This window comes from Phoxinus phoxinus (assembly GCF_949152265.1).
Source record: "Phoxinus phoxinus genome assembly, chromosome: 24".
Classification (NCBI taxonomy): Eukaryota; Metazoa; Chordata; class Actinopteri; order Cypriniformes; family Leuciscidae; genus Phoxinus; species Phoxinus phoxinus.
The window spans coordinates 12947870-12975683 of NC_136899.1; the positions used below are offsets into that span (position 1 = coordinate 12947870).

At 37.1% G+C, this 27814-nt stretch overlaps 1 protein-coding gene across 1 annotated transcript; it reads right to left on the reverse strand.

The window, feature by feature from the left end:
• Positions 1–2333: 2333 nt before the first annotated feature.
• Positions 2334–27757, reverse strand: pip4k2aa (phosphatidylinositol-5-phosphate 4-kinase, type II, alpha a). Its single transcript, XM_079601685.1, has 10 exons — positions 26846–27757; positions 15815–15912; positions 13494–13590; positions 9845–9997; positions 9565–9711; positions 9442–9480; positions 6307–6420; positions 5936–6176; positions 5158–5261; positions 2334–4251 (listed from the first exon to the last, which is right to left on the reverse strand). Exons 1-10 carry the CDS (start codon positions 26984–26986, stop codon positions 4171–4173), a joined length of 1215 nt encoding a protein of 404 aa, XP_079457811.1. The 5' UTR covers positions 26987–27757; the 3' UTR covers positions 2334–4170.
• Positions 27758–27814: the final 57 nt, after the last annotated feature.

Genomic DNA, 27814 nt, shown 5'->3' on the forward strand with positions numbered 1-27814 from the left:
TAGCCTAATATACTAAATATAGCCCATATAAATGAGCGCCCTGGCTTTATATTTACGCAAGCTTTACGTGTCACGTATAATGGCTTTGGGGAGCAGGCCTCAAAATGAAAGGTAGGGGTACGGGCCCCCTGTGTCCTGAACGGGCGCACGTATTTAGAAGAACTTATCTATAAGAATCGAGTTAAACTGTCTGTGACATTTGACCTTGGCCCTTAAAAATCTTATACGTTATAGAATATTACATTTTACGTTCTCAAATTCCAATTGAGTCTATTTATTTAGGCTATTGTATTATAAGCATTTCCCGTATCATAAGTGGTCGTTGCCTGGTGCTGAATTTGTGACTTTCCCTGTGGGGGAGATGAGCAAACTCTTTAGAATCTACACAACCAGCTGTAGTAGTAGGCTATTCTTAAACATGGGTTCACATTGCTAATCTCCGAGTGTTCGTGGGCATTTTTTTTCCACAATTTTTTTTTTAATGTTGTTGTAGCTACATAAATCAGTTCAGCTGAGCTGTCTGTGCGCAAATTGTATTCGTTGACGTTGGCGTGACCTTTCCAGATTTCATCATTGAACATTTATATAATGTTTAACAAGCTAAACTATTTATTATCGACGAACGAATTGGTAAAAGATGAACACTCAGCCATTGTCATTGCAACAGGCCTGTGCATAAAAATGGCTATACGGCGTATACTTGAATGCAAATCCATGGATATGGAAGACGCCATATATTATTTTAAGGATTAATATGAACGATAAACATCACCCTTGTCAACATACTGGACTATCTTAAGCTCGCGTAACACGTCCGTTTCCAAATTTTACGCCAATGTTTTTGTTGAAAGATGCAATCTGTTTTTTCAGCTAGAAGGTAAACAAAAGTACGACTCGTGGATCGTTTGTTTATCCCGCGCAGCCTCCTGTTTATTCGCGTATAAATCCAAATGTAGCCTACTCCGAAATTTGATAATAATAATAGAACTCCGATCACACACACGCCATAAAATATTAATTGATGGTTATTCTTAGATGCGCTTTTTTGTACTTTCTCTTCAATTGCGTTTAGCTGTCTGATCTGTTCTCAGGTATTTTAAAAAGCGTTTTACATTTAAGCAATTGGCTACACGTTATTTACCGAGTAAACTGTACAAATGCATGCATTTTAAGTATCAAGCTTTCATAAAATGAAAGTCAATTATCTGCGTCACTCTTATTAATAAATGAGCAGAACACATGGAGACGCACCATAAATTGCAGACAAAGTGCTTTATTGTTTTGAGCAATGCTTATGGAATGGAGTGTATATCGGTTTACATCATAACACATGAGACAGCCTCCCCTTTGGTTACCCTCAACAACAGCTTTTAGACTCATATCTGTGAGTGTGATGCAGATAACCAGCGATTCTCCAACACTTCTATTACCTTCACTATCTAGATTAAAACAGTCACAAACGAGGGGATTTTTTTTCTTTCAATAAGCCTGTAAACCTGCATATTCAAATAAAATCCAGCCGAACACGTCATCCATTAATGTTTAGAAAATAAAAAAAATCGAATTGCTAAAAAGTACATGACATTTCCCCCACAAAGCTTAGGCCTATGTGATGAGTGCATCAATGAAAACATTGAGCAAAATGCTTTTGGCAAATGAAGAACATGGTGGAGGGCTTTTGAAGAAGGCGTAAAGTGAAGCTGTAGGCTATATTATAGCACTTTTCACATTTAGTGAAATCACATATACATCGCTGCGTGTGAATCCAGTATTAGAAGCTGAAGCGATGCTCTGACGACACTATCAAAGTCTACCGCTAAAACAGCCTCTTTTGTCATGCCCATGTTGTTGTTTGCGAATATTATAACCAAGACGACAAGGGTTTGTTTTCTTACCCAATGAGAACAATAAAAAATGCTTATTTTCCCTGTGCAATGGTTTCCCAAGGGCACAAGCAGCGCTCAGTTTATTAGGAAAATGAAACACTAACCAAGGACGCTGTAACATTGGTGCCGAATAATACTTCCAGATAAAAATGCTTTGAGAAAGCCCGAACACAATTTACAATTAACACTATAACAAGAGCCACACCTACTCATATCAACAGATTCACAATGCACAATCTTGTCCAAAAGGCTTTGCACATAGAATTAGCCGGTCAAGAAGAAATTGTGACCTTTTCAGTGTTGTGTTGTTGTGAACAGAAAGTGTATGTGTTGTATGAAACAGCACATTTTAAAACATCAAAACACCCACAAAAAAAACAAACACTGAAAAATCTGTTTTTTTCAACAACCACCCTAATATTAGAAAATAACATTACTTCTGTTTGAAAAAAAAAAAGATTAAAAAATACAGAATTAAATAATTTGGAGTAAAAAGGCACGACTCTTGCACAGTGTATACATTGAAAACACAGTATAAAGCAGGTATGGGACCATCTTAAAAAAATAGACCTGGGGTGGGGGAATGGGGAGTTTAGGGCAAGGGGGAAAAAATAAAAATATGACCAAGCATGGAATATACACCATCTCTGGGCTAAACCAGACTGAACACTAAAAATAATGCAACATGCATTTTTTTTTCTCTTTTTCCTTTCTTTTTTTAGACAGTACTTGTGTTGTAGGATTTTAACATTCTTCATTTATCAGAACACTTTTACCAAATCACAAACAGAGTGGTGCTTTAAAATTCTGGTGGATTAAAAGTCTATGTAAAAATATGTGCAAGTGATCAAAAAGTCTAAACCAACATAGGATGAGGCGGCTTTTTCTTTGAATTAGAAAAGTTAAGGAACAAATGTTAATCTCTAAGTCATATTACCTGCTTCTAATTCAATGCCATTTATAAAAGTATTCTCCTCTGTTACAGGTATTATGTTTCCCTTGTAAATACCACTGCTGAACCAACAGGATTCCGTGAACATTTTGGTTCCATTCATAATGTGCAAAATATACAACGTTTCATCTATGTTGCTGCCAATATGAACGTTCAAAAGAATTTCGAACAAAACTCACAAGACATATACACAATTTAAAAAAAAGAAACGATGTTTTAAAAAGAAGAAAAAAAAATACACAAAGCACCCCTTCCCCAAACCTCCATGGAATACTGAAACACAACACAAAATGGTGTGTCCTGGTACGATGCAAGAGGTAAACTATGTTTCGTCTGCTGAGAACAAGCGTATGCGTGAGAACACGTGAAACTGCAAGGCTGCGTTGAACAGTGCCTCATAGTGCTTTTGTTGCAGCTCGTAACAGACCGAGTGATCCTAATAAAAAGTGCAACAGTTTAAGGTGCTGATGGCAACTGAATCACTAATGTAACAGAATTCACTGATGACTGAAGAGAAACCACTGATCCTGCTGCCTCAGTGTCTTCATTCTCCCTCCTGTCAAGTTGCTGCAAAACGAAAAAAAAAAAAAAAAAAAAAAAATACAAACAAACAAAAAACAAATACCTACCAGAACCTTCGCCTCCATTTCAAACGCATTTGCCTCAGAACACTGAATGAACATGCAAAACAGTCAGATTCATCTATCTGTCTGTCCACACAAGGCAAGTGGGGGGGGGCGATGGGTCCTCCTTTTGTAAATGGCTCAAAGAGCGTTTCTTGTTAGTCTGTCCAGAGCAGGAAGAGGACTGTGCGAGTAAGGAGAGTTAGTGAGCAGGGTGCCGTGGGGTCAAGTGCTTCAGGTGCCTCTCTGCGAAGCCGTTGACCTCAGAACGGGCAGCCGAGGGCTGCGTGATGTGAGTTCGGGTAGCGATGTGATGAAATGAGAAGTTCTGTTTTGGCCTCCTTATCCAGAGACATAATTCTACTAACTGAGCCACAGAACATCACATGCGCTCTCTTTCCTCTCTCCGCCCTCTTCCACTTTAAAAGGCAAGAAAAGTATCAAACGGAACAAACAAGAAAAAGGGGCATGCATAAGAAAGCAGTAAAAAGCCCTATCCCCCCCAAAAAGGTGTAACTGTTGTCCTTTTCCATCACTCTCGTGGTCCCACAAAAACAAAGAACGAATAGATGAAAATCAAAATGTAAACGAATGGTGGTTGTAGCTGCTGTAGGGGTGCCCCCCTGTGGCAGAGCAGGCGAGTGAGTGAACTACACCCCTCCGCTGGCGTCCCTCTTCATCCCTGTGGACTCGACTCAGCTGCCTCGGACTAGGGCAGAATGGTAGTGATGAAATCATAGAATCTCTTCGAGTACTGCTCTGGGTTCACGGTGGAAATCTCTGCCCCAGCCTTCGACAAAAAAACAAAAAAAGCAGGAGGTTGATGCCTTGATAAAAGCTATAAAGGTTTCAGTCATGCATGAGCATGACAGAGAAATGCCCGAAATAATTCTCTGTACAGTACTTCTGGTACATGTTAAAAAAGTATTTGTTGGTTAATGATGTTTCTTCTATTAATTCCAACAATGTAAAAATGTTTGCAATTTTTTAAAGAAAAGATACAATTATTATTTGGTTATGCTACCTTACCGTACACACAGAACAGTTGTAGGCTACATGGTTTAACATCACATCATATGTCATTTTACTCTTAAAGACTGTCAAATGTATGGTCTTAATTTATGGCAAAAAAAAAAAAAAAAAAAACAGTAAAATGACATTCCCAGAAGTTTTAGACATCACATATGACTAAAATATATATTTAACATAAATATATTTTGTTTATTCGTATTGGTAATGCACATCAGAGTGTTTTTGTCTTGAATTTTCTGCTATTTAGTGGATGTTTATTGCATTATTTAAGTGTCATGTTTTACCCTGCAGGTGTTTTGGTTTTGTGTGTGTGACCCTAACTGTGCACCATCTATGTACAAATATTGGCCATGTTTTACAGGATGAATTCTGAATCATTATTCGATTTTACCACTTGTATTATTACGCTAGTTATCAGTACATTTAAAGGTAAAAAGCAGATTTTGGTAGTTCAAGTAACTTGGTATATTAATATTATAAGCACCAACATCCCATAATACCAGAAACATTGTCAATGTTGTTTTACAGTTTCTAGCTCCCACTTTTTTTAACATAAATTTAATTGAAATTCTTTATAGTGATATAACTCTACATATTAATAAAATGTTACAAAAATAAATAAATAAATAACTTTTTTTTTCTTTTCTTTTTTTTTTACACTCACCCCATGTTTTACCGTCTTGGCTGCATGAGCAGCCTTTTTCTTGGCATCGTAATGCTGCAGGATGTCAATAACAGCCATAAAATACACCTCCTTTCTGGGAGAATCTGGGGGAAAAAAGGTTTGCAATACATTTTCATAATGGGACATAGTACAGAAAAAAGTAGGGTGGGTCTTGGCTTATCAATCATGAATTGATTTGATTGTGAATGGTGGCCGTTACATACCAGCATGGAGACAGAATGTTTGACTATTAATATTATTTTCACCACCTGCCTCTATTATTACATTTTGATAAAAACTTAGAAGACTTTTATTTTAAAAATATCATGCATGGATGAAGCGTTCACAATAACCACAGGAACATGCATTCAAAAAAGGGTACCAGTAATAGGGCCAATTTTGGATTTCATTCTACTTAAGGTCCTCATATAAACAAAATGAAATGATTTGGTATAAAGCATAATGTCCAATAAAGCAATAAGCCCTGCGAAGCCATAGTCTACAGTGAATTTAGAACAGCTAAAAGACATTGTTAGGTACAACGCAGCATCCTCTTAGCTGTTCTAAATTCACAGTAGACTATGGCTTCACGGGGCTTATTGCTTTTATAAAACGGTTAGTCCATACAAATATTTATTTTAATTAGGTCACAGGTGTATGTTTGTAGAGTCATTTACAATGGCTTCAAATGCTGCTCAAACTATTTATCATATACCGTGGGATATCTTCACAGGTCCCATTTCAATAAGACAGCACATAAGCTTCTTTCTTCACTCACTGTCATGGCTTTTGATGGCATAGACGTCAATATTGGGGTCGAAGTCTCCCGGAGAGAGTGGTTTAGAGCTGTCTAGGGTGTTACTGGGACTGTCAGGAGGCGTCCCAACAATCCCTCCATCACTCTCTCCTTCCTCATCTCCCTCATTATCCTCACTTTCCACCTCCTCTTGTTCTGCCCTCTCCACGTCATGGATCCCAACCAGAAGACTGTAGTCCATCAACTTCAGCAAGGCAAGGAACTAGACAGAGATATGAGGGAAGAATAAAGACAACAGATGGATAGTAAAAGGAGAGAGGAAGTGCACAAGATAAATATATCATTGTGACAGGCAGACAGAGTGAAAAAGCTAATTCTTCTAAATCATTTACCTCCACATCCTTTCGAAGCTTATCGAGGAAGATTTTCTTACAATCCTCGTCAATGTATATTTTCTGTCCATCATTGATGAAGTCATTGTCTTTGTACGTAGGGAGTTCTTTAGCCTGGTAGAAAAGAGAGGAACAACATTTAGTGTGCTAAAGATGCTCACTTACACTTATAGACAGTTTTACGAACATCATAAGAGATTCATCATTAACATTCAAATAAATTCAGATCCTGATACCCTGGTCATGCAATGTAATATCATGCAGCACACCAGGGGGTGCTCTAGATTCACAATAAAGAGGCTGTTTGGCACGTTCAGCTGCATGTAGTGTCAAGGGACCCTCATATGAACAAATGAGGCAGCAGTCTAACAGTTTGGCTGATTTAGCTGATCTACATTTGTGTTTAGAGATATTCAGAATGGCCTACGAAAGAAATGAGCTTTTAAACAGAGTTAAAGAAGTATGTAGCTAGAATGCATTGACATTAATGTAGACCGGCCAACACCAAAATCAGCTACGACTCAATACGACTCAGCTGTAAGTCATTATTACTCACTACTACTACTTAATAATTAAGTAATAACTTTTTATGGCTTGTTCGAACTAATGAAAATGAATGCGGGTGAAAATGTGTCCTCCGGGGTGATTAAACCTCCAGAATGAACACACTCCAGCAATTCTCTGTAATTAGCTCATTTGGTAGCCTTGCTCCAGACTCCAGTAAATACCATATTAATGGACTTTAACAGCCTCTACCGTTTGCAGATTTCCCAACTTTTAAAAGCAAACATACACCTATCAAACTGTTGTGAAATCTAGGTAAATCATTGATAGTTGAAGAGTGCCCTGCTGGTGGGTTGAAGAACATTAGGCAAGGCAAGGCAAGGCAAGGCAAGTTTATTTATATAGCACATTTCATACACAGTGGTAATTCAAAGTGCTTTACATAGAAGAAATAAAAATAAAAATAATTACATAGATAATAAAAGAAATAAGAATAATTAAAACAGTTTAGGAAAGGTTGAGGAAAGCGCTTCAAACCAGACAACAATATAAGTGCACACTAAAAGTGAACAGACATTAGGGCACTGATGAAATAGTTTGCATTCATTACAGATGTATACACGTCCCCAATCTTATTGTGTGAGATTCATCTGTATATGTTATTCCAAAGGCAAAAAAATCTGAACCTCTGAAATAAATTTTTGGTCTCCAAGCCCTCTTATTTTTCAACCTCTACCTTCCAAACACCCGTCAAAGAGACCACTTTTCATGAGCTAATAGTTTTCTGACATAAAATTAACCTTTAAAGTGAGGTAATGGACTTGAACCTGATAGGCAGGCAGTGATGGAGCGAAAGGAGAAATATTTAACCTGCTGCAGGACTGAATCACACAGTATATGGCAGTATAGTTCATTTGTTTGTTTCTTAATGCCATACCAGCTTCTATGGTTAGTTTCATGGTGGAAAGAAAAACTAAAGACACTTAAACATCTATCTTCTAAAAAAAAAGAAAAAAAAAAAGAGTTAAAAACCTATTCTGGGTCGACAAAAGTATTCACAAAAGTATATCAATGATTCAAGTCATTGTGTGAATAATACAATTATGCATTGAAGCAAAACCAGAACATATAAATATTTGTCTTTGCAAATATTTCTGAGAAAGTTACTTCAAAGTCCACATTTGCACAGACATGTACAGACGCAATTTAAAAAAAGAGGGGCTGTTGTCAGAAAACAGAGCGTGTGAAGAAAATTAACCTTTCTTTCTACTCCTCTTCATGACTTGGCCAGGCAACAAGCAGCTTAATGGAGGCTAAAACAGTGAGTCCTCTGAGAAGGGGGTGAAGCCTTATATCCTATAGCCTATATGTGGGACACAGGGCTGACAGTGACGGCCAGTATCCCTGTTAAGCAGTGACCTTAAATTGGCACAGTTTCAACTGTCATCTGTAAAGCTGCCTTTGGCCTGTAATAGAACAGCAGCAGGTTCAGCATTTATTCAAAGAGCCGAGAATAAATAGGAAAGTACTGTATTCAAAATCCATGTGGCAGATGAGAAACTGCTAAAAATAAAAACATTTCCTTAATCAGCATTTTGGTCTTGTTTTTCCTAATGTAAATACCTTAACAGCCAGATAATTGACTTGAGATGCAAAACTGTGTGTGATAACTATAAGAGACTAGGTTTAAGAATATATATTATTAGAACATATACAAATTCCATTTAAAATCTGATTCATATAATTTGCAATATGAGAACAACAAAGATATTTTCTCTGAAATAGAAGCTCTTTTGTTTTGTCTTGTGTTAGACAAAGATGCTTGATTAAGGAATTTATTATTTTTAATCTTTGGCTGATTCTCTTTATTTAAAATCTCTTTAAAATGTGGCTATTAAAAATTTAATTGCTAAAAAAACTGTTAACATATTTCTTCTTTGTTAAGTTCTAGTACCTTCTGATGACTAAGACGGTCATTAATTCATCCTTTTTATTTGCATTCGCAGTGTTGATGCCACTGCAGCTTACAGCCTCATGGATTAATCTCCATAGCTTAAAAAAGCACCATGGACTTTGCTTCACCTTGACACACTAAGTATAGGATAGATCTACATCTGCGCACCCGATAATCACACAGGCGCTCTAAAATCAGCACGCCTCACTCTTATACTCACTCTCTGCTTCGCAGTAAATTAAGGTGCTCGAAGTGACAAATGATTAGCCACTACAGAATGAACCATCTTTAACAAACCCACAAACAACAAAGAGACTTGACATGCAATATACTCTGAACACAGAAAACTACTCTTGACTGACACAGGAAAGATATATACATATATAATATATATATATGTGTGTGTGTGTGTGTGTGTGTGTATATATATATATGCAATAAGTTTATTTTATATATATATACAGTATATAAAGGAAAACATTTTGCTTTCCCTTCAGAATTTAGAATAGAATAGAATAATTCTTTATTGTCCACCTGGGTGGAAATGTTTCTTTGGCTCACCAAACGTACAAGACAAATAAACATACAAACAATGTCTCAAACATAATAAGGAAATATTTCTGGATAAATAGAAAAGAAAAAGAAAAAAAAAGTTCGAGTTTAAGGGTGAAACTGACCTTTTCTTTGTCACTTGCCTCTCTAGCAACGGTAGATCCCTACATAGAAGAAAAATGTAAAAATGTCAAACCATATAATCATCATCTCGCTTGACTTTGCCACTCATTTTTCATAATCCTTACCTTCAGGTCATATTTCTTATACACAGACAACCGATGGCTGAATACGTTGCGTGTGACTATCATATAAGTCTCGTCTCCATCTACAGTGAGGCGGTACATGCCTAAGAACTGTGGCAGCAGTGTGGTACCATGAAATTCCACGATATACTGCAGCGAGAAAAGAACTTATAACCATCTGGCTCATTATAAATCTGCATGTATATTAAAAAATGTTTGGTAAAACATCAATCAAATGTATATAGCGCTTAAATAGGGAATGTATGAGCTTTTGTGTTCGCACCTGGTGGTACTTCTTGAGAATGTTGTGCATCTCAGCCACGTCCTCGCTGCTTATGGTCTTGATGACGTACCTCTTGTCGTAGGAGGTGTGGAAGCGAGCACCACTACGACCCTGACCTTCACTGACGAGGGGCGCGCTACGGGTCAAAGAGTTCTGCCAACACATAGAAAAGAGGAAGATGTCTTGGCATTCATAATAAACACAAAAATGGATGCAACTGACAGGTCTTGCACTTATTTATACATGAAGTTAGATCTCAACATCATCAATGCCCTGAATTAGAAATTAATGGTAATTTAAAAAGCAGAAAAGTTGAAACAGATTAGCTGTCTGTTTTTATTCTAATTTCTCTTACCATCTTTACCTAGCATCTGTTCAACTTAGAATGTATTTACACATTTTCTTTAAGCACACTTTGGCAACCACCAATGTTTATTAGCAACCAATTAACACCAAAAAATTGTGGATGTAAAAAGCAGTAGTTTTTCCCCTTTTCCACACATTACAGTCCTGAGCCAGAAAAATCAGCTGTACAGCACACACCTGCTTGTTTCGATCCAGGAACTTAGTGCTAATGTCATTATCCAGAAAGCAAGATTATGTAATTAACATAAAAGTTGGCTGCTTAGTATTTTTGGTGGAAAGCATAATATTTTTTCCAGGAGTCATAAATTCTGTACTGTCACTTTTGATAAAATTAAATGAATCCTTGCTGAATAAATGTATTAATTTCTTTAAAAAATGTTTTATAATACATACATTTAAAAATATGAATATGCACAGTAGGGCTGCGCAATGTATCGCTTTAGCACCAATATCACAATGTACGCATCCGCGATAGTCACATTGCAGGATGTACAATGTAATATAGGGTTCGTACGTAGTTGATCGGTACGGGTCAGCTGCCCCCTGGCTCGGAACGCATGTGATTCGCAGATTAATTCCAAAGTTTAACCATCATAGTGAGTTTATCATTTGCATGTGTTATTAAGTCCTGTCTAGACATCAAGTGTAAAAAGAATGGAACTCGCGCGTTGTTTTGTGCGCACACAGAGCCACACATACAGCTAGTGAAGTTCGTGAACACTGAATTCCCTTCCCTTTCTTATCTATTTGAGCTGGAATGGACATGTGCACGGAAAACTAAGTCAAAATGCCCGCCTCGAGGAGTTTCCTCATAAACGCAGTCGATTATGAGTTGTAACAGAGAAAGAAAACGGATGCTTGTCATTACGGTAATGGATACGTGCATTCTATTGAATACTGTTTGTGTCACCAAAGTTAATCAAACAACAAAATAGAAAATCACTTTTTGTAGCTTTAACAAAGATAAACTGTATTAATTATATGAATCATATTTAATTTATACAGCGAAGACTATCCAGTGTTATTTTACATTTGATTATTCAATGTCTGTACCTGAATAATTAATTTACCTGAAAAACAAAGCACTGCTTATTTCATCTGTGTCTTAGTTCTATTATATTCAGATGCTTGTAATTTGTTTATTATTTTCTATGCAGAGTGCAGATGCACTAAAAAATTACCCCAATCATCCTAGAATGATGAATTCTTTACGAATAGAGCTATTCAAATCATCAGGTGAAATTGTTTTCATATCGCAGAAAAAAAAATATCGCAATGACAGTTTTTTCCAATATCGTGGCGGCCTAATGCACAGCAAAAAATAAGACTGATGCTCGTTGCTGCATGTTTGTTTGTGGGCAGTTTAAGTATTAAGTCAGTTATGTAATGCAGAAAGTTCTGAAGTTCAAGTTCTGAAAGAGGTTGACAGAATTCACCACTGAGCACTGGCTCTCGGACAAAAAGGGTATATAGGTTTTACTGTAATCGCCCTGCCCACCAACACATGACCACTTAGATGTAGACACAGCAATTTTCCAACTGCCCTTGTGTCTGTACCAATTTCAGGAAAATGCTCATCGTGGACACAAAGCACATGAAAAGACCGGAGGCTCAGCGAGGGTGAGTGACGGGTACAGCTGCACTGAGCAGCTCTACGTACATTTCCAAGGTCTGCTACCTCAAACATGTAACATACACACCCACACATATTCCTATCGCCTCTCTGTTCCTCAAATCTTTGTGGTTGGATTTCCTCATAGATACCCTCACCATATTCACCAAGTATACTCATTAAACACAAAACCAAAAGCAGGATATGAGATTTCGAAAGGCTTCCCAGGGTGAGTCATGCGGCCGGGTTAGGGCCTGTAGCTGTTCAGCTGATGGCTCATTCCGCAGGGAAGTGGTGCACAGATGGGCTGAAAATAGTGATGATGAGGCAGGTAGCTGTCAGAGGACACAGGGCGGACTGAAAAAACCACACAGCTAGGAAATCATAACGGAATTATGCTAGATCTGTATTACAAAACAGCTGTTATCATGCAGGTAGTTACGCATAGCCAGACTTTTGACTTGCGCCATAACGTCTGGTCCAAAGTACCGCCCACCTATGACCAACATGAAAAGCTGTCCAAAACTAGCCTAATTATATAGGGTAGTGGTTTTCAAACATTTTTACTCCAAGGCCTCACATTGTCCACAATAATATTTCAAGGCCCCATGACTCTTCCAGTCGTGATTTACTGGATAATTATTATTTTTTTAGATTGGTGTAACTAAAAATTTGTATATTCATAATAAAAAAGCTCATGGATTTTATTCATTTACATTGTCAGAGCTAGAATTTTTTTTTTGTTTAAATGACGCTACCTCGTATATTCAGGTTTATCAAGCAACAGTTGTCGAGGGCGGAATTTAAACTAAGAAAGATCTTGATTTGTAGTTGCTTTGGCTTATTTCAATGCTTATTTTGTCTGGTTTTAAGTTATTTTAACTCATCTTGAGAACCACTGTTATAGGTGTCCTTAAAATTGATTAGCTGATTTTGAAAATATGTAGTTTTATGTACACATTTCTAAATTTGCTCAATGTTGTGCTTGTCTTAGTGCAATAAAGGTTTCATTTGTCTCTGATGTATAAGATAGGAAGCCTAGACTACGCTAAACGTCCAGTAAACAGCTCGTACTGAACGTCTCTAATCAAGACCATAAAATATGCAGCACATTCTGGGAAGCTGATGTTTTTTTTGTATGTGTCAGGGTTACAGTCATAATGTAATACCTTTTAAAACCCACACAAGCAGACAGAGAACTCTAACCAAGAACCTGAGCTCTGACTGATTACAGTGAAATGCAAAGGCATATCTTCCTCATTAGCCAAAATTAGAAATGTTGAGAAAAGCCCTTCTGCCTAACGCAAGCTGATTGCGAGTATTCTTTCTAAAAAAGGTATTTTCTTCTATGAAAGGGATAAAGGGAAAAGGATATGAAGGCAATTAAGAACATTTGTACGTGGGAGGCTGGAGGATGCAAGGACAGCTCTGACATTACTGTGTTATTATGGGGAATAATGGTGTTCATTACGACAGCAAATCGAGTGGTTAATGACTAAATTACTTCTTGATAATTATGGGCTTTTCTCACAGATACCTCAATCTATTTGGCATTGTTTAGTAGAGAGTACACTGGTGTTTTGTGTTATTCAAATGCAATATTACGCTGTGGCTTTAAGACACTGAACGTGACACCTTGGATAATTTCTCTCTCTCTTTCACAAAGCTTACCTGGAAGTCCTGGTCATCGATGTTGAACCTCTCTCTCAAGTTACGGAAAACAAGAGGGCAATACTCCTTGAATTTAAAATGGCTTGGCATATTCTCTCTGAAAAGCAAAGCAGTAAAGAGATCAAAGTGAATACACCAAATAAACATCTCTAGAATTTGCTGGGTCAATCTCACAAAGAAAAGTCAGTCATTTGTATATTTACAATGAAAGAGAAGTTACGAGTCTTCTCTAGAGTGACGAATATCAGAGTGAAACGAATGAAAAAAAAAAATGCACGGATATTTTGTCAATCGGGAACTGAATGCTGCAATGGTGACATATTTTTGTAGGCAAACCCAGAAGTTAGCATCACACTGGTACCCTCGACAAAAAAAACAATACGATTTTTCCATAAACTTTTGAATTGTCGCAAAAAAAATATGCTCTGTGATCAACAAAAGTTTATGGTACTTGCACGTTTTGTCCATTAAAGTAATTTTCACAAATGAACAACTTTTATGAATTTTGAAGCCTAAAATACAATTGCCAGAATTAAAAAAGTTAACCTTAGGCTATAAATGAACTACACCACGGTCGCTCGACTTCAACATCACCAGAACCACCAAGCTTCTCACAAATATTTCAATCTTTATAGTAAAAAGAATTTTCTCTGAAAGTGTGAGTTAGAATAGTTAGCAAGAGTGTGACTATAAACACAATGAGGCTGTGAAAGCAGACTAGAGCGTAGATTAGTTTACCTGTTCGGTGTGATGCCGTTTAATGTCCCGGACAACGTGATTTAGCAACTACCTTTTTTTAAGACACGTAAAAGCTTGTGTTCACCACAGACCACCTTATTTCAGGCTTTTAACCAAAATCAAACCATTAAAAAAAAAACGTTAACTTTGGGATGATGGAACTCATTTGGATTTTGGCCTACAAAAATACATCATCCCTGCAGCACTCTATTGATTGGATCTTTGTGGGTTGCTACTGCTGTGATCTCATGCGAGTGACCGGTTGTCCCGCCCTCACACCAGTAAACACGTCGTTGTAAGAGGGAGGGGAAGAATTTTTTGATTAAAGTCTGCATGAACCGGAAGTTGCAAACGACTTTTCTCCAGTGTTGTGACGTATTTCCAAGTGAAAGAGAATATTGAACAGAGGGCAGGGTTTTACTTTAGCGCTCCTCCTCTCCATCTCTCGCTCAGCAGACTAACGGTTTGAGGAGAGTGGTTAAGCGTTTTCAAACCAAGCCGTCAAACTGACGTCATCAGAAAAGGAACGCAATTCCAGACCGGAAGTAACTTTTCAGATTTTGATTAAAGATTACCACGGCAAACTATTTTTTTCTGTGTATTAACTTGCACGGACTAATTTGTAATTTGAATATTAAAGGATACGAGAGCATGTGAATTTAAAAACAAGTCATGATGTGCACCTATAAGTCATTTAGAATAAATACTGCAATATCCCATTAATCCATTGATTTTATGGTGACTATATATTATGCTATTACAGTACTAAGAATTTTTCTTATGATATATGATTCAGACATGTTCTTTCATGAGATTCACCCCTCTTATAACCAGTGTTGGGGGAAATGCATTACAAGTAACTTGAGTTACGTAATCAGATTACTTTTTCAAGTAACTAGTAAAGTAACGCATTACTTTTAAAATTTACAACAAAATATCTGAGTTACTTTTTCAAATAAGTAACGCAAGTTACTTTGTTTTCCTATTTATTGACTGACAGCCTGTCCTCATGTTGAGACAAATCAAAGTGCAGAGAAAAAACTATTCAATATTCCTCAAAATGAATAAAATCAGTGAAATGCAGAATAAGAAAACTATGCAAACCTCCAATAACTTAATATGTTAAATAAAACATACATTTTTATGCATTTAATCTAACTTTATTGACCAATGTACTTGCTTCTGACCTTCGATGATGCAGTTAAATAAGCAAAAATGACTATAGATAGATAGAAAGGTTTGCTTGTTTGCTTTCCTCCTCTGTACACATTTTCTTCAGCCTGAGAATTATTATTTCACTTTTGGTGTGAAAGGGTCTTTACATTTGCTCAAAAATATAACTTTTGTGTTTAAAAAAAAACAAGCTCAGCCGAGGGGGGGAAAAAGTAACGCAAAAGTAACGTAACGCATTACTTTTCTAAAAAAGTAACTAAGTAATGCAATTAGTTACTTTTTAAGGGAGTAACGCAATATTGTAATGCATTACTTTTAAAAGTAACTTTCCCCAACACTGCTTATAACACACGATTAAAAGTTGGATCATATGAGAATGAGGAACAGTGAAAAGTTTGAAAGGAACTCACTTGTTGAAAAGGTGGTTGTCCACTTTAATCTTAGAGTAGGCTTTGAAGTCATCAGGCATAAGCATGATGGGGATCTGAACATGGCTCAACTCATTTATCTAGAGAGAAGGAGAGAGATTCAGTTACTGGTTACTTGTTCAGGGTTTGAGTCTTGAGTCAAATGTAGTGGTCACCCGATATGGGCAAAGAAACGTATGACCAATACCAATATCTTGAGAGTAGGGGAGCTTATAAAAATATACATATAATACAATTTAAGATATGAGATGTAAAAACCTTATTTAAAATACTTTATAGATAACTATTTAATAAAAAAATAAAAAATAAAAAAAAGCTGGGTGTGGTTAACTGCAGATGCTGATGAAATAATATTAAAATGGCCAAGTATCAGCTGATTAAACAGTCTGTTGGCTATCAATAAGCTACAAAAATCCTAAGATTTGAAAACTTGCTACCAGTCAGTTCACACACGCTTTAACAACCGCACATTTTTTGCGATTAACATAATTGACACTGAAGCAATTAATGCACACAAACAGTAGGTGCTGAGATGCGCTGGGTACAGGAACGCTTCACTCAGTGTGAGTGATGTGTTCTGCTCATCAGAGGGCGATATCTCTGTGACACAATGCACTGTTTTGCTCTGCTCAGGATCTAAAACAATGTGCTACATTCAACAGTCATCAGTTCCTGCTTTGCACAGTTTGCTCTTGTGAAAACAACACTTGTAATAAAACTGTAATAACGGAAACTGCTGCATTGTGAGAAGTGGGAATTTAAAACTGCTGTGGACAGTTTTCATCCAAACAAAGAAATCTGGTGACTCATAGGTTCTTTCCCTTTATTAAGAAATAAATAAATAAATAACAATAGCGCTAACTAAACTCAAGAGGACTGAAGGCGGCTTTAATTACTGTGATATATTTGTTTGTTTGAGGATGTGAATGCACTAGGATAATTATAAGCAGTCAAATAGGCACGAAGCACCATGGGAGATCAAAGATTATGTTTGACAAGCTCTCCAGAAACAGATAATAATAAATATATTGTAAAAAAAAAGAACAAATAAACAGGGATACACCGCTATAAAAATTTTGGTTGTTAATTATTTTCATGTTAAGGCCAATAAACAAGAAATGGCTGACATTAAATAGCTACCATTTTGATACTATAATATTTGGTCTAAAATCGAATTAAAAATTAAATCAATCTGTTTAAATTGGGCATTACAAAATCTTAACGTTCATAATTTATTTATTATGTAGAAATATTTACAGGGTACATGTAAATAAATCAATATAAATAAAAGGTATAGATAAATAAAAATGAGAGACTGCAACAGAACAGAAGTGCACAGAAGATGGCAGTCATTTAGGATCTCACATAGATCTAATCAGCAAGAAAAAGGCTTTTAATCAAGGCGTGAGTTACAGCTAATCGCTTCATTTCCTCTGAAAATACATAGTAAAGCAACCAAAGGTCAAAGAAGTTGGATCTATCGGCTCGCTTTCTGTCAGTCAAACCATTTAACTGAGTTAAAGAGAGAGAGACAGGTTGTCTTCCAAAACAAGGAGATATTGCATCGACCCACTGTGATGTGACCTCTCAGAGAATGGAGAGCATTGAAGTCTCTAGAGACTTTCCTATTGGCTAGTTGAATGCCAGGCTTCTGGATTTGAAGGGTGTCTCAGAGCCAAATGCACTGTGGGTAAGGAGTGCTACCTATAGGAGGTAGAATACATTTTCTTTTTTGAGCAAGTGTGATTATACCTCATTTGTTCTGCATGTCAATATTGAAAAACCTCTTCATGAATGTCACACATTCAAGAGTCAATTAGTTGGCTTTCCTTGTAGACACTTATCTTATAACATAATAAAACTGCAATTTAAGACCCATACACTGATGTATAGCTAATTCCCCTAGAATGATTACTTTTAAGAATGATAAGAATGCATTGGTATGTAAAATTCTTATATACTAGTGCAAAATCAGTTTTTGTGTGCGTTTTTAATAATTGTTGGTTTGGTGTGTTTGAGTGCTCATTGTTACAATTACACAGCAAAAGTTCATTTTTATTTGTGCATGGAAGAAAGCAAATACTGATACTGACATAATGGCATACAATAAATATGGAAAATTGAACTACACGATTCAGGGAGCAGGCTATGCAGTGAACTCAGAGAAAACGCTACGCTTGAGCAAACAGTTTGTGAATAGGCTACAAATGATGGTTGTGAATAAAATATAATATTCAGAAGTAAACAGTGTAGCCGACTTAATGTTTAGCTGACAGAGTTTAGAATGTTTATTTTTAAACCACAACTTCAATGTGTGCTTCTTTTACCGATATATTTACCAATATCTTTTGCATTTCTAATCCAAACAACGTCCAACTTGGCACTGCACTTACTCGTGCCCGTTTCAAGACACCTGTTGTCAAGTTTGAAATCCATCAACCGACTAACGGTTGGAGAGATATGCGAATAACAGACATATAGACAGACACACAGACAGTTTCTGTAATTTATAGATAGATAATTATAATGCGTTAATAATTAACATATTACTGCATGGACCTGCCATGTTAACAATCTGTTACTGCGTGACTTTGCCAATTACGGTGGAGTCTTTTTTTCTGCAACTATTTAAAATTTGGATGACCAAGCCTCTTCTAGTTGACTAACTTTAGTCGACTATTAGGGGGCAGCCCTACTATTTTGTCTATATAAATGATAAATAAACACTAAAAGCAATAATTTTAAATGCTACAAGTGAATTTAGGCATCAAATTATTAGTGTTTTTAAATATTAACTTTAAGTAAGCATTAGATGGTGGCAAAGGTAACCTAAATGAAAATGTGTTAAAACACATGGCCGCGCCACTTTCTCCTCTTTTCAAAAGCAATCATGAGCCGCGTTCTCCATGAAAACGAAGAAGTTTCAGCAAAAGATCAATTGTGTAGACGCGCCTGGGAAAAACACGAGTACGCTTGTCGCACCTCTACATTTAAAATGACAAACTTAAGCGAGCAAAAGTCGTGACATGTGAACGGCCCCTTAGGTATCCAGGTATTTAGACCTGCAAAGTGTCACATTACATGCAACCTTAAATAACAGTGACAGACTATATTCCATTTCCAATATGTTTTTTCCTTCATTTCTGTCAAAAAGGACATGAGTGGGGTTCCAAGGGGAAACCTATGGGCCGATCCGAGCAGGCTTTGGGTTACTGAAAACCTTTACAAGAATGCAAATTGCGAAAGGGAGTCAGGCATTTTAAACAAGGTCACTTGAAACCCTTTAAAACGCCTCTCTCCTGACACAAGCAAGTGTAAAGAGGCTGTAATGCATGCTGTGGTTACTGCTTAGTGAGTTAGGCTCATCTTTCACGCTGTGGTCAGAAATTAGGCTATGCTAAATCCCTAGGTAAGAAGAGCACATTTAGGAAGAAATTAGGTACATTACAACAAAAATTATTAATTTATGGACTGTTAATATGATGAACCTTTTTTTAATGTGGTCAAGGAAATTAAATGTCACATGAGGAAGCGAAAACTATGAACACAGGAAGCCAATTTCATAAATGTTTATGCCCACTCATCACTAAAACAGAAACTAGTTTTTCTTTAGATTGTGCTGACACAAACCATTCATCCTTTTAATAGAATAGATGGGCTGTCTGACCAAAAGAAACATAACTGCTCCTCCGCCAGGCTGTTGTACACACTATTTATCAAAGATCAAGAGAGCTACAGGCAGAGCCGCTGAAGACAGCATGAGTGCCAAGAGAACATTACACTAAATCACCCACAAACCAAAAGAGTGCTAACCAAAAGTAAAGGAGATGAAAATCTCCGTCTTTCAACACTTTTTTTCTGACAATGTTTTGTTCTAAACAGAATGTAAAATGCAGCGGCATAGTGATACAGTAAAGCCAATGTCTTTTTTTCCTGCAGGATGGGATTAATGCGGTGTTTATTTGAAATGCAATTAAAGCTAAGCGGTGTTGTGAGGGGTTAAGAGGCAACAGGTGCTTGCAGAAACATGTGCGAGCAGGATGAGGTATGAGCTGTGCTTTCTAGAGGACTAAGCCTGTCTACTGGCAACGGTGAAGCAACAGCGAGCGGAAAACGGCTCTCTGTGACCCCACGTCAGCTACATAGGGGGCCTTCTCAGTCACTCTCAGCAGCTACAGCCTATTTTGGAGACAAAACCTAGGCCTTTAAAGGACTTTATACCATATTGACAAATAAGGAACTGTACATGTTCCTTTTTCTGAAACACAGTAGCCTATCCGACACCTGGGTCTGTGCATAACAATGATAGGCAAAAATGACACAAATGTTACGCAAGTTTGAGTAAAGGGATAGTTCACCCAAAAATGAAAACTCTGTCATCATTTACTCACCATCAAGTTGTTCCAAACCTTTATGCATTTATTTTTCTTCTGCTGAACACAAAATGAAGATATTTTGAAGAATGTCGGTAACCAAACAATTGATGGGACCCCATGGACTTCCATAAAATGTTTTCCATACTATGGAAGTCAATGGGGTTCATCAACTCTTTGGTTAACGACATTCATTAAAATATCTTCTTTTGTGTACTAAAATTACATATAAATTAAAGAAATATAAACATTTATTAAAATTTTTAAATTAAAATAAAATATAAAAAAAGAATCACAGAAGCACATAACAAAATGACTCAAATTTAAATAAATAAAAATATTCAAATGGAATTAATTAGTAAACCATTATTAATAAATACCATAATAGTATAAATAATAGTAAAATAACACTGCTGACAGTGATTTCAATGGTTATTTAAACAATACTTGTTCACCTAAAATGAAAACAAAATAAGTTATTTTGAATTTCTCAGTTTGTATTTTGTCCATACAATGGAAGTCTATGGTAAGAAAAATGGTTTGGTTACCAACATTTGGTTTCACAGCGGAAACGAAATGAATACAGTTTTAGAACAACATGGAGGTGAGAACATTTTAATTTTAGGCTCAACTATCCCTTTAACAGACATAGGGGTGGTCACACTACACTTTTCGTTCCATTGACTTCCAAACGCATGAGAATGTGTCAGAGCACAAATGCATGCTCATGCGAAAAGTTTGATTCCGAAGTGCAAGTTCGTTGAACTCTGACCTTCGAATTAGAATCATGTGAAGACGTGTGACTAGTAGAAGATTGATACTTCATTGCATGTCGTCTTGGCTGAATTAAAACAATGATATTTTTTGCAGTAAAGGTTGAGTAGATTGTATATTTTTACATTTTGAATGTATAACTATTTGTTATATGTTGAATTCATGTTTTTTTTAAAAAGACACTGAGAGCGAGACATCATATCACAACCGTTGCAGTGTTCGAAGCAATTTTGCATGCTCAAAGTCTTGTGTGACTGGCTTAATCCAGAAAAATTGAACGTCTCCACACAAGATGCTCTCTCTTTAATAAAATAATGAAACAAAAATGTACTAGTTTGCAAAGTCATTTACTGTGTTGTTGCATGGAAAACATCTAATGTGATTAAGTGCCTATGCTGGTTTGAAACAAATGCGTCTTTAGCTGCCTAAAAACCAGTTAACCATTGGAGCGGGTAAACTTGATCCAATAAATTCTATTCCGTGAGCCTGTGACGGAGCGTGAGCAGTTTTAGAGACGTTGCACTGCACAAGATTAGAAACTGAGAAACAGGAGTAGACAACATACTCCACTGTCCCACTTTCCACCTACATGCTAGATCCTTTGAGGATCCAGGGATAGTGGCCTAACATTTTCAACAAAGCCAGGAGCAGCTGCACAGGATCTCCTCAACTACCTTCCTCATACTTTAAACAGAAATAACATTCAAAGGCGACTGCTTTAGACTCCCCATCGTGCTGAGGCCACGTTATAGGTGTTTTACAAGCCTGCAGCAACGGTTTCATTTGTTCAAGAAGTAAGCACTTATCTCATCTCATCGGCCAAGTTTCACACTACCACTTCCTGTTTGTCTCCATGGCAGCGAAGTCAGGTTTTCCGCTACAGAGCTGACAAGCTTGCACTCCATCAGTACAGGAAGCCTAGTTCAGAGAATGCTCATCCTCCTACCAGATGTTTATAAAGCTCTTTGTTTCTAAGCAGTGCATTCATCATAGTGGGGTGTTCGGTATTTCAGCCTCTTGACGTCAACAATGCCTTCATTTATGGCCTATGAGCCTATGAGTCTAAAATCAAGTTACAATAACATCTGAAACAGGTTAAAATTATATATTGACAAATTACACAGAAGAGTGTTGATTTACCTTAAAGGGATAGTTCATCCAAAATTTTTAATTCTGTCATAATTTACTTTTGCACAACACTTAGGGTGAGTAAACTTTTGGTTTTATAAATTAAGTGTGTGGACATGATAATATATTATAGGCATAGTTATAAATCTGTCCTCATTTACTCACTCTCATGTCAACACACTTCGTTTAGAAAACCATTTTTAAAAATTAGGCTTCGATACAAAGAAAAGGTGTTCTGGAAACTAGGAAGGAATCTAACCAAATGGCTCATTCAAATTCTTGAGGAAGGCTAAAGAAAAAGCCCTAAGGTCACATATGAGGTCTGACCACATGCATTAAAACCTCAGATGCAAGTCATTTCATATAGACACTCTCAAATTAAAGTTCATCAGGTGCTGATACTGAGTTAAAACGAAAACATAGCAACAGCAACAAGATTAGTAGTGAGTGAGATAGCAGTGAGAATGTGTATGACCAAATCTGAGGTACATGTTTATCTTGTCCTACTCAAGGTTGAGGTAAATCCATTATGCAAGTCATTCACCTGTGCTGCCCTCCCTCATATGAATAACAAACTTAGAAGAACCTATTTCACCTGGTATTAAAATTCATTTTGGTCGACTTGGCCGAGTCAATGGCCGGGTAAATCCATAGGCTTTTTCAGATCTTTCGATCTAATGGATGAAATAATTTACATATGCAATTTACATATGAACGCAACCGGAGACGACAGAAATACGTAGAGTAGCAGGCAGCTTTCATTTCTGCTCTGATATCCGCAAGACCGCGATGAACGAAGTGTGTACGTGTTAGAAATCAGGAAAAGCGATAGAACATTGTGCTTAGTGTGTTTTTCGTCTTCAAACCAAACTCGGGTCTCCAGCCGACAGTTTAAATCCCGTCTTGCTAGCGCACTTCAGATAATGTTTAGGTCAGTAGGTGGAGAGCAGATGGTCTTTTGTGGCTGTTCAAACACATTCGGCTACATGAGCGTTTACAAGAAAGCCATCCGTTCGATTTTGTTTTCGACTACCTCTGGAAGAGGTCAAAAGTGGACGAGCTCAAAACGTTTTAGACCCTGTTCACACCTTTATTTACCATCATCCACTTGTGGTCCGATTTACCAAAATGCATCTTACTACCAGGTGTAAATAAAAAGGGCCTTAGGCACACTGAATTTGTGTAGGCGTCATAAGCTAAGCCTTGCAAATGAAGAAGAGAACGAGGTGCCTATGGATAAACTGACTATCAGTGTTAGTTTTAATTTATCTTCCCTTAGTAGTATGGACAAAAAAAAAAAAGACTACACAGATAAAAATTGTCATGGCGATTAGCAAATCTCTTGTTGAACCTGAAACGCCTACAACAAAGTAAATGGAAAATAGTATCCCACGTGTAGTTCAGCAGAAATGCATTTTACTGAGAGAGCATGTTAAAATCATCTGCATGTATTGCCCTAATCAAAGCATTCTGATTGAGCTTTAAAGACTTTGAAGATGATCAGCATTTGCCTTAGGAAGTGTAAAAATAAAATAGTGTGTCTATTTTCCCAGTGCCACAGATTGGCTGCTGAATCTTCTTGAGTATTTTTAGAAACTCCTTATGCAATCCAAACACAGACAGAGCAACTCTTGGTCAGGGCGGGAGAGTCTGGGAAGTATGGAGGGCTTAACAAAGAGAAAAGTAAGAGATAAAGAGATTAAGAGAGAGTAAAGACCTGTACAGAGTAAGCAGAAAGGGGAGGGTGCCTAAGTGATTGAGCTGGACTAAAACAACCGCTTCCAGAGTGTTTGATTTCATAATCATCTAAACTGAATATCCCCTTATTAGCATTAACTCTCATATCACTTTCAATGCATATACAAATTAGCCTTTTGTAGACGCACAAAAACAGACAGCTTGAGAACACAAAAGCTGAGGTGCTCCTTGATATGAGCAGAATAATGTTACATTATATTCCCCATTCACTGGTTTGCTAACCAAATTCAAGCAGCGTGGTCCTTAGTGGTCAAGAGCCTCTGCTTCTCTGTTTAGTAGTCTGAGCTCAGTGAGGGCCTGCAGCTGCATGCATGATTCATTAGCAGTGTAAGCACCACAGAGAGCTGCACCAACTACTCCACCCTCAACTTTCTTGACCACATGCTCTCAGAGTTGCTTGATATATAAAATATCCAACACTAGGTTAGGTTTCAAGGCCCACTTTCAGCCTACAGAATGTAGCAGCGCTGCTTAGCTCCGGTCAGTGGCAGTCAATGTGTTTAACTGATGGCGCTGTCACAGATAGGGAAGGATCTGTTCTCCGCTTCTCTCTTGTGATTTTTGGCCTCCCCCTCTCCAATTCCATTCCAGCCCTACAAGACCAAGACCTGACCTCTGCTTTGACCCATGGCACAAAGCACCACAGCTCTCTGTGGATGTTTATATCATGCAAAACAACCCAACAATCAGCTGTGGTTTAAAATTTGAACATAAAACTCTTTACAGCTTAAAGTTGGAATGAAATGGAAATTCACCCTATCTATTTTGAACAATTCATCCATGTATACGTTTCATATATATATATATATATGTAATTTTTCATCAAAATGTAGGCTAGTAATAACTTGATATTCCAGTGAAATGTCAGACTTCTCACTGGTGACATGCTAGACTTCTTAAATATTTAGTTAAACCCTGCCTTAAACTTTCTTACAAATGACTGCACACTCACGGTCAGATCTGCCACACAATCAACAATCGATATAGACAGATGTCCTCAGCCAACATTTTCTTCTTTTTCGATCATTTTACTTGGATGTCTTGCCGAACAAAAGTTTTGCCGCAAATTCAGTTACATCACAAACTTTAAAGGCACAGTATGTAATTTTCACTGCTAGAGGACATCACATATTCATAACAATGAGAAAGGCGTAGCTTGATGACGCTGTGAAGGAGCGTTAAATGATGGGAGTTGTCGTCTTCACCTCAATCATCAATGGGAGGGACTCACAAATCATGTTCATGGATGAGGTAATAAAATACAGTTTTGTAACTTCTGTTTGATCACATGATTTTATTTTATTCTAAAGAATAAGCTGAAAGTAACAATGTTTAATGCTAACTTGTTACTTTATTTGTCAAATGAAATAGTGGAGTAATGCAGCACAGTTTTATGTGTTCAAAACATTCATACAAAAAGTATATTTGAACGTACCCACAGCATTTGCAAAATGCTGACTTATTATTTATGTAGGCTATACACATACTGTGTTTAATTACACTGCCATAGACTTGTTCTTAATGCCACAATGATATTGATCCTCGTTTTATTCCTCCTCTTGTCCAAAAATTTTCTTGGATCATTTCTCTGGAGAGATAATAATCTCTGGAGACAGCTGCAAACGATAAATGAAACATTTAGAAATGAAATATTTAATAATAATAAAAAAAATTGGATGCAAGTTAAGATTAGAGGGCAAAACAAAAGTAATAAAAAATATAAAAATAGATTGAAAATACCCAATAATACTAACCTATACAGAAACAACCAACACTATTATTAATATTAACACACATATATATATCCTCATGTACATACATTTCTGGATACCTTTTCAGTGTTTTGACAATGGGTTGTGAGGCCATGAATACAAAAGAAATAGTTGCATTATTTTCATGCCTGGTCTACTTGAACATTTTCTTAAATGTCAACCATCCATGCAGGCTACATTTATCTACTGTAAATAAATAAATTAAGCAGAAAAATGACCCTTAAGAATGGTATGTGTGACTGGAAAATAACAAACCTTTATTACATCTCAGACAACTAAACAAATCTACCATTTGGAAAATGTCACCAGACAGTGTAGAAAACTGAAAACAAGCTGTATTTCTGAAGACCTCCAAAGAATGACATTTTAAGAGACTTTCATGTAGAACACAAAAGGATGTATGACTGGTCTGAGACAGTTCATTCATAGAGACATCTAACAAACAGCTGGAGGTGAAGACTGTCACACCAAACATAACTGACACTTGGGACACCAAGGCATCTAAATTGGATTTTTTTTTTTTTTTTTGCAAATACGGCCTCTCCTCACCTCAAAGTACAGTCAAACAGCCACTATATAAATATGAAACACTACCAACTGAAATGAGCAGGCCTATTAGAGAAGCACATCTAGGAGGCTTTCCTCTCCAAAGACAACTAATGGTGCAAACAATAACAGTCAGTATCAGCTGAGATGAGTCTTGCTTCAGTAAACCTCTAAGCTTATCATCTTGCAACCAAAACTTCCAACAGGAAACGATTACTCACCCACAACTCCACTACTGATACAGATATTATTTTGCAACCTCTTTGCATGCACATAAAAGGACATAGAGAACTTACAATTGAGATTCATTACGGCATAAACAACAAATGAAGGTTTTAAACTACCGGTAGTTTGCATCATAGGGGCATTTCGGAAGAAGTTTTTTGACATGAACAGAACAATATCCTTAAGTCAACAATTAATTGACAGGTTTGGTTCACATGCTTTAAGAACATGCAACTGCAGGTGTTTTAAGGAACAAAACCGAATGTTGTTCAATAAACTGAAGGTTAAGCAAAGCAACAGAAAATCAAAGCAGAGGATCCAACAACAGATGGTCGGTTGCGAGACATAACGTTACTGAACTTCTCTTTCCTCGTCAACTCTAATTCATTGATCAATAACGGACACAAACAAAGAAAAAAACTGCAGGTTTGACTCACCGAATGGTTTATTCCCCACATGAGAACACTGAGCAGAGGGTCGCTGGCACGAAACAGCTTCACTTTCTGAGCCACGAAGTGTTTCTTCTTCGTTTTTGTTTTGCTCGCAAACGATGAGACAGTGTTACCAGCCGAGGCCATTGTTGGTTGTATAACAATAAATTAACTATCACACAGTGACAAGTGTTTTAATTAAGCTAGTGGTGTCCTAACTGTCTCTTAGTAAAATTTCATTTGGCATAACGTTCAGTTAGCTAACTAACCGCAGCCAGCTAACTGTACCAACTCAACTATTAGCTCGCTGGACAGATGAAGAACTCGCCAAATGTGCTAAAACAGTCTGCTGTTATATATAACATTAAAGTTAAGAGCAAAACGCGGTGTTATTTTAAGTTCTCGCCCGTAAACTGCAAAAGCTCCTTAAGACTTCATTAGTAAGCCTTCCTTACTACTTGCTAACTAGCTAGCCTGACAAGCCAGCCTCCTCTCGGGAGCTTTTTTAACACTTCACTTAAGGAAAAACAGTAGAAATACTGACGGATACAACTGAAAATAGAGAATGAAATGTAATCTGAACGACGTCAGTCTAATTTGAGGAAAAAAGAGCGGGTGGAGAGACATCCACTGCAGCGCTGCTCCATTAGCATGCTAACGCACCCCAGTCAGGCTAAACCAGCCAGCAAATATGTCTCAAGCAAAATCCCACTCCCACTTTCTTTCTTTGTCGTTTGTCTGCCCCGAAAAGATGTTTACTTTTAGACGAAGCCAGTATTCCGAGCGTGGAAAGGGTTCGAGTCTGAAATCGGTGTGAATTTGGTCAGCTATATCTACATTGCTTGAAGTTGGCGTATCCGGCTCATCCGCACTGCCCGACTGAAGGACTGACAGCTACACACACACACACACACACACACACACACACACACACACACACACACACACACACACACACACACACACACACACACA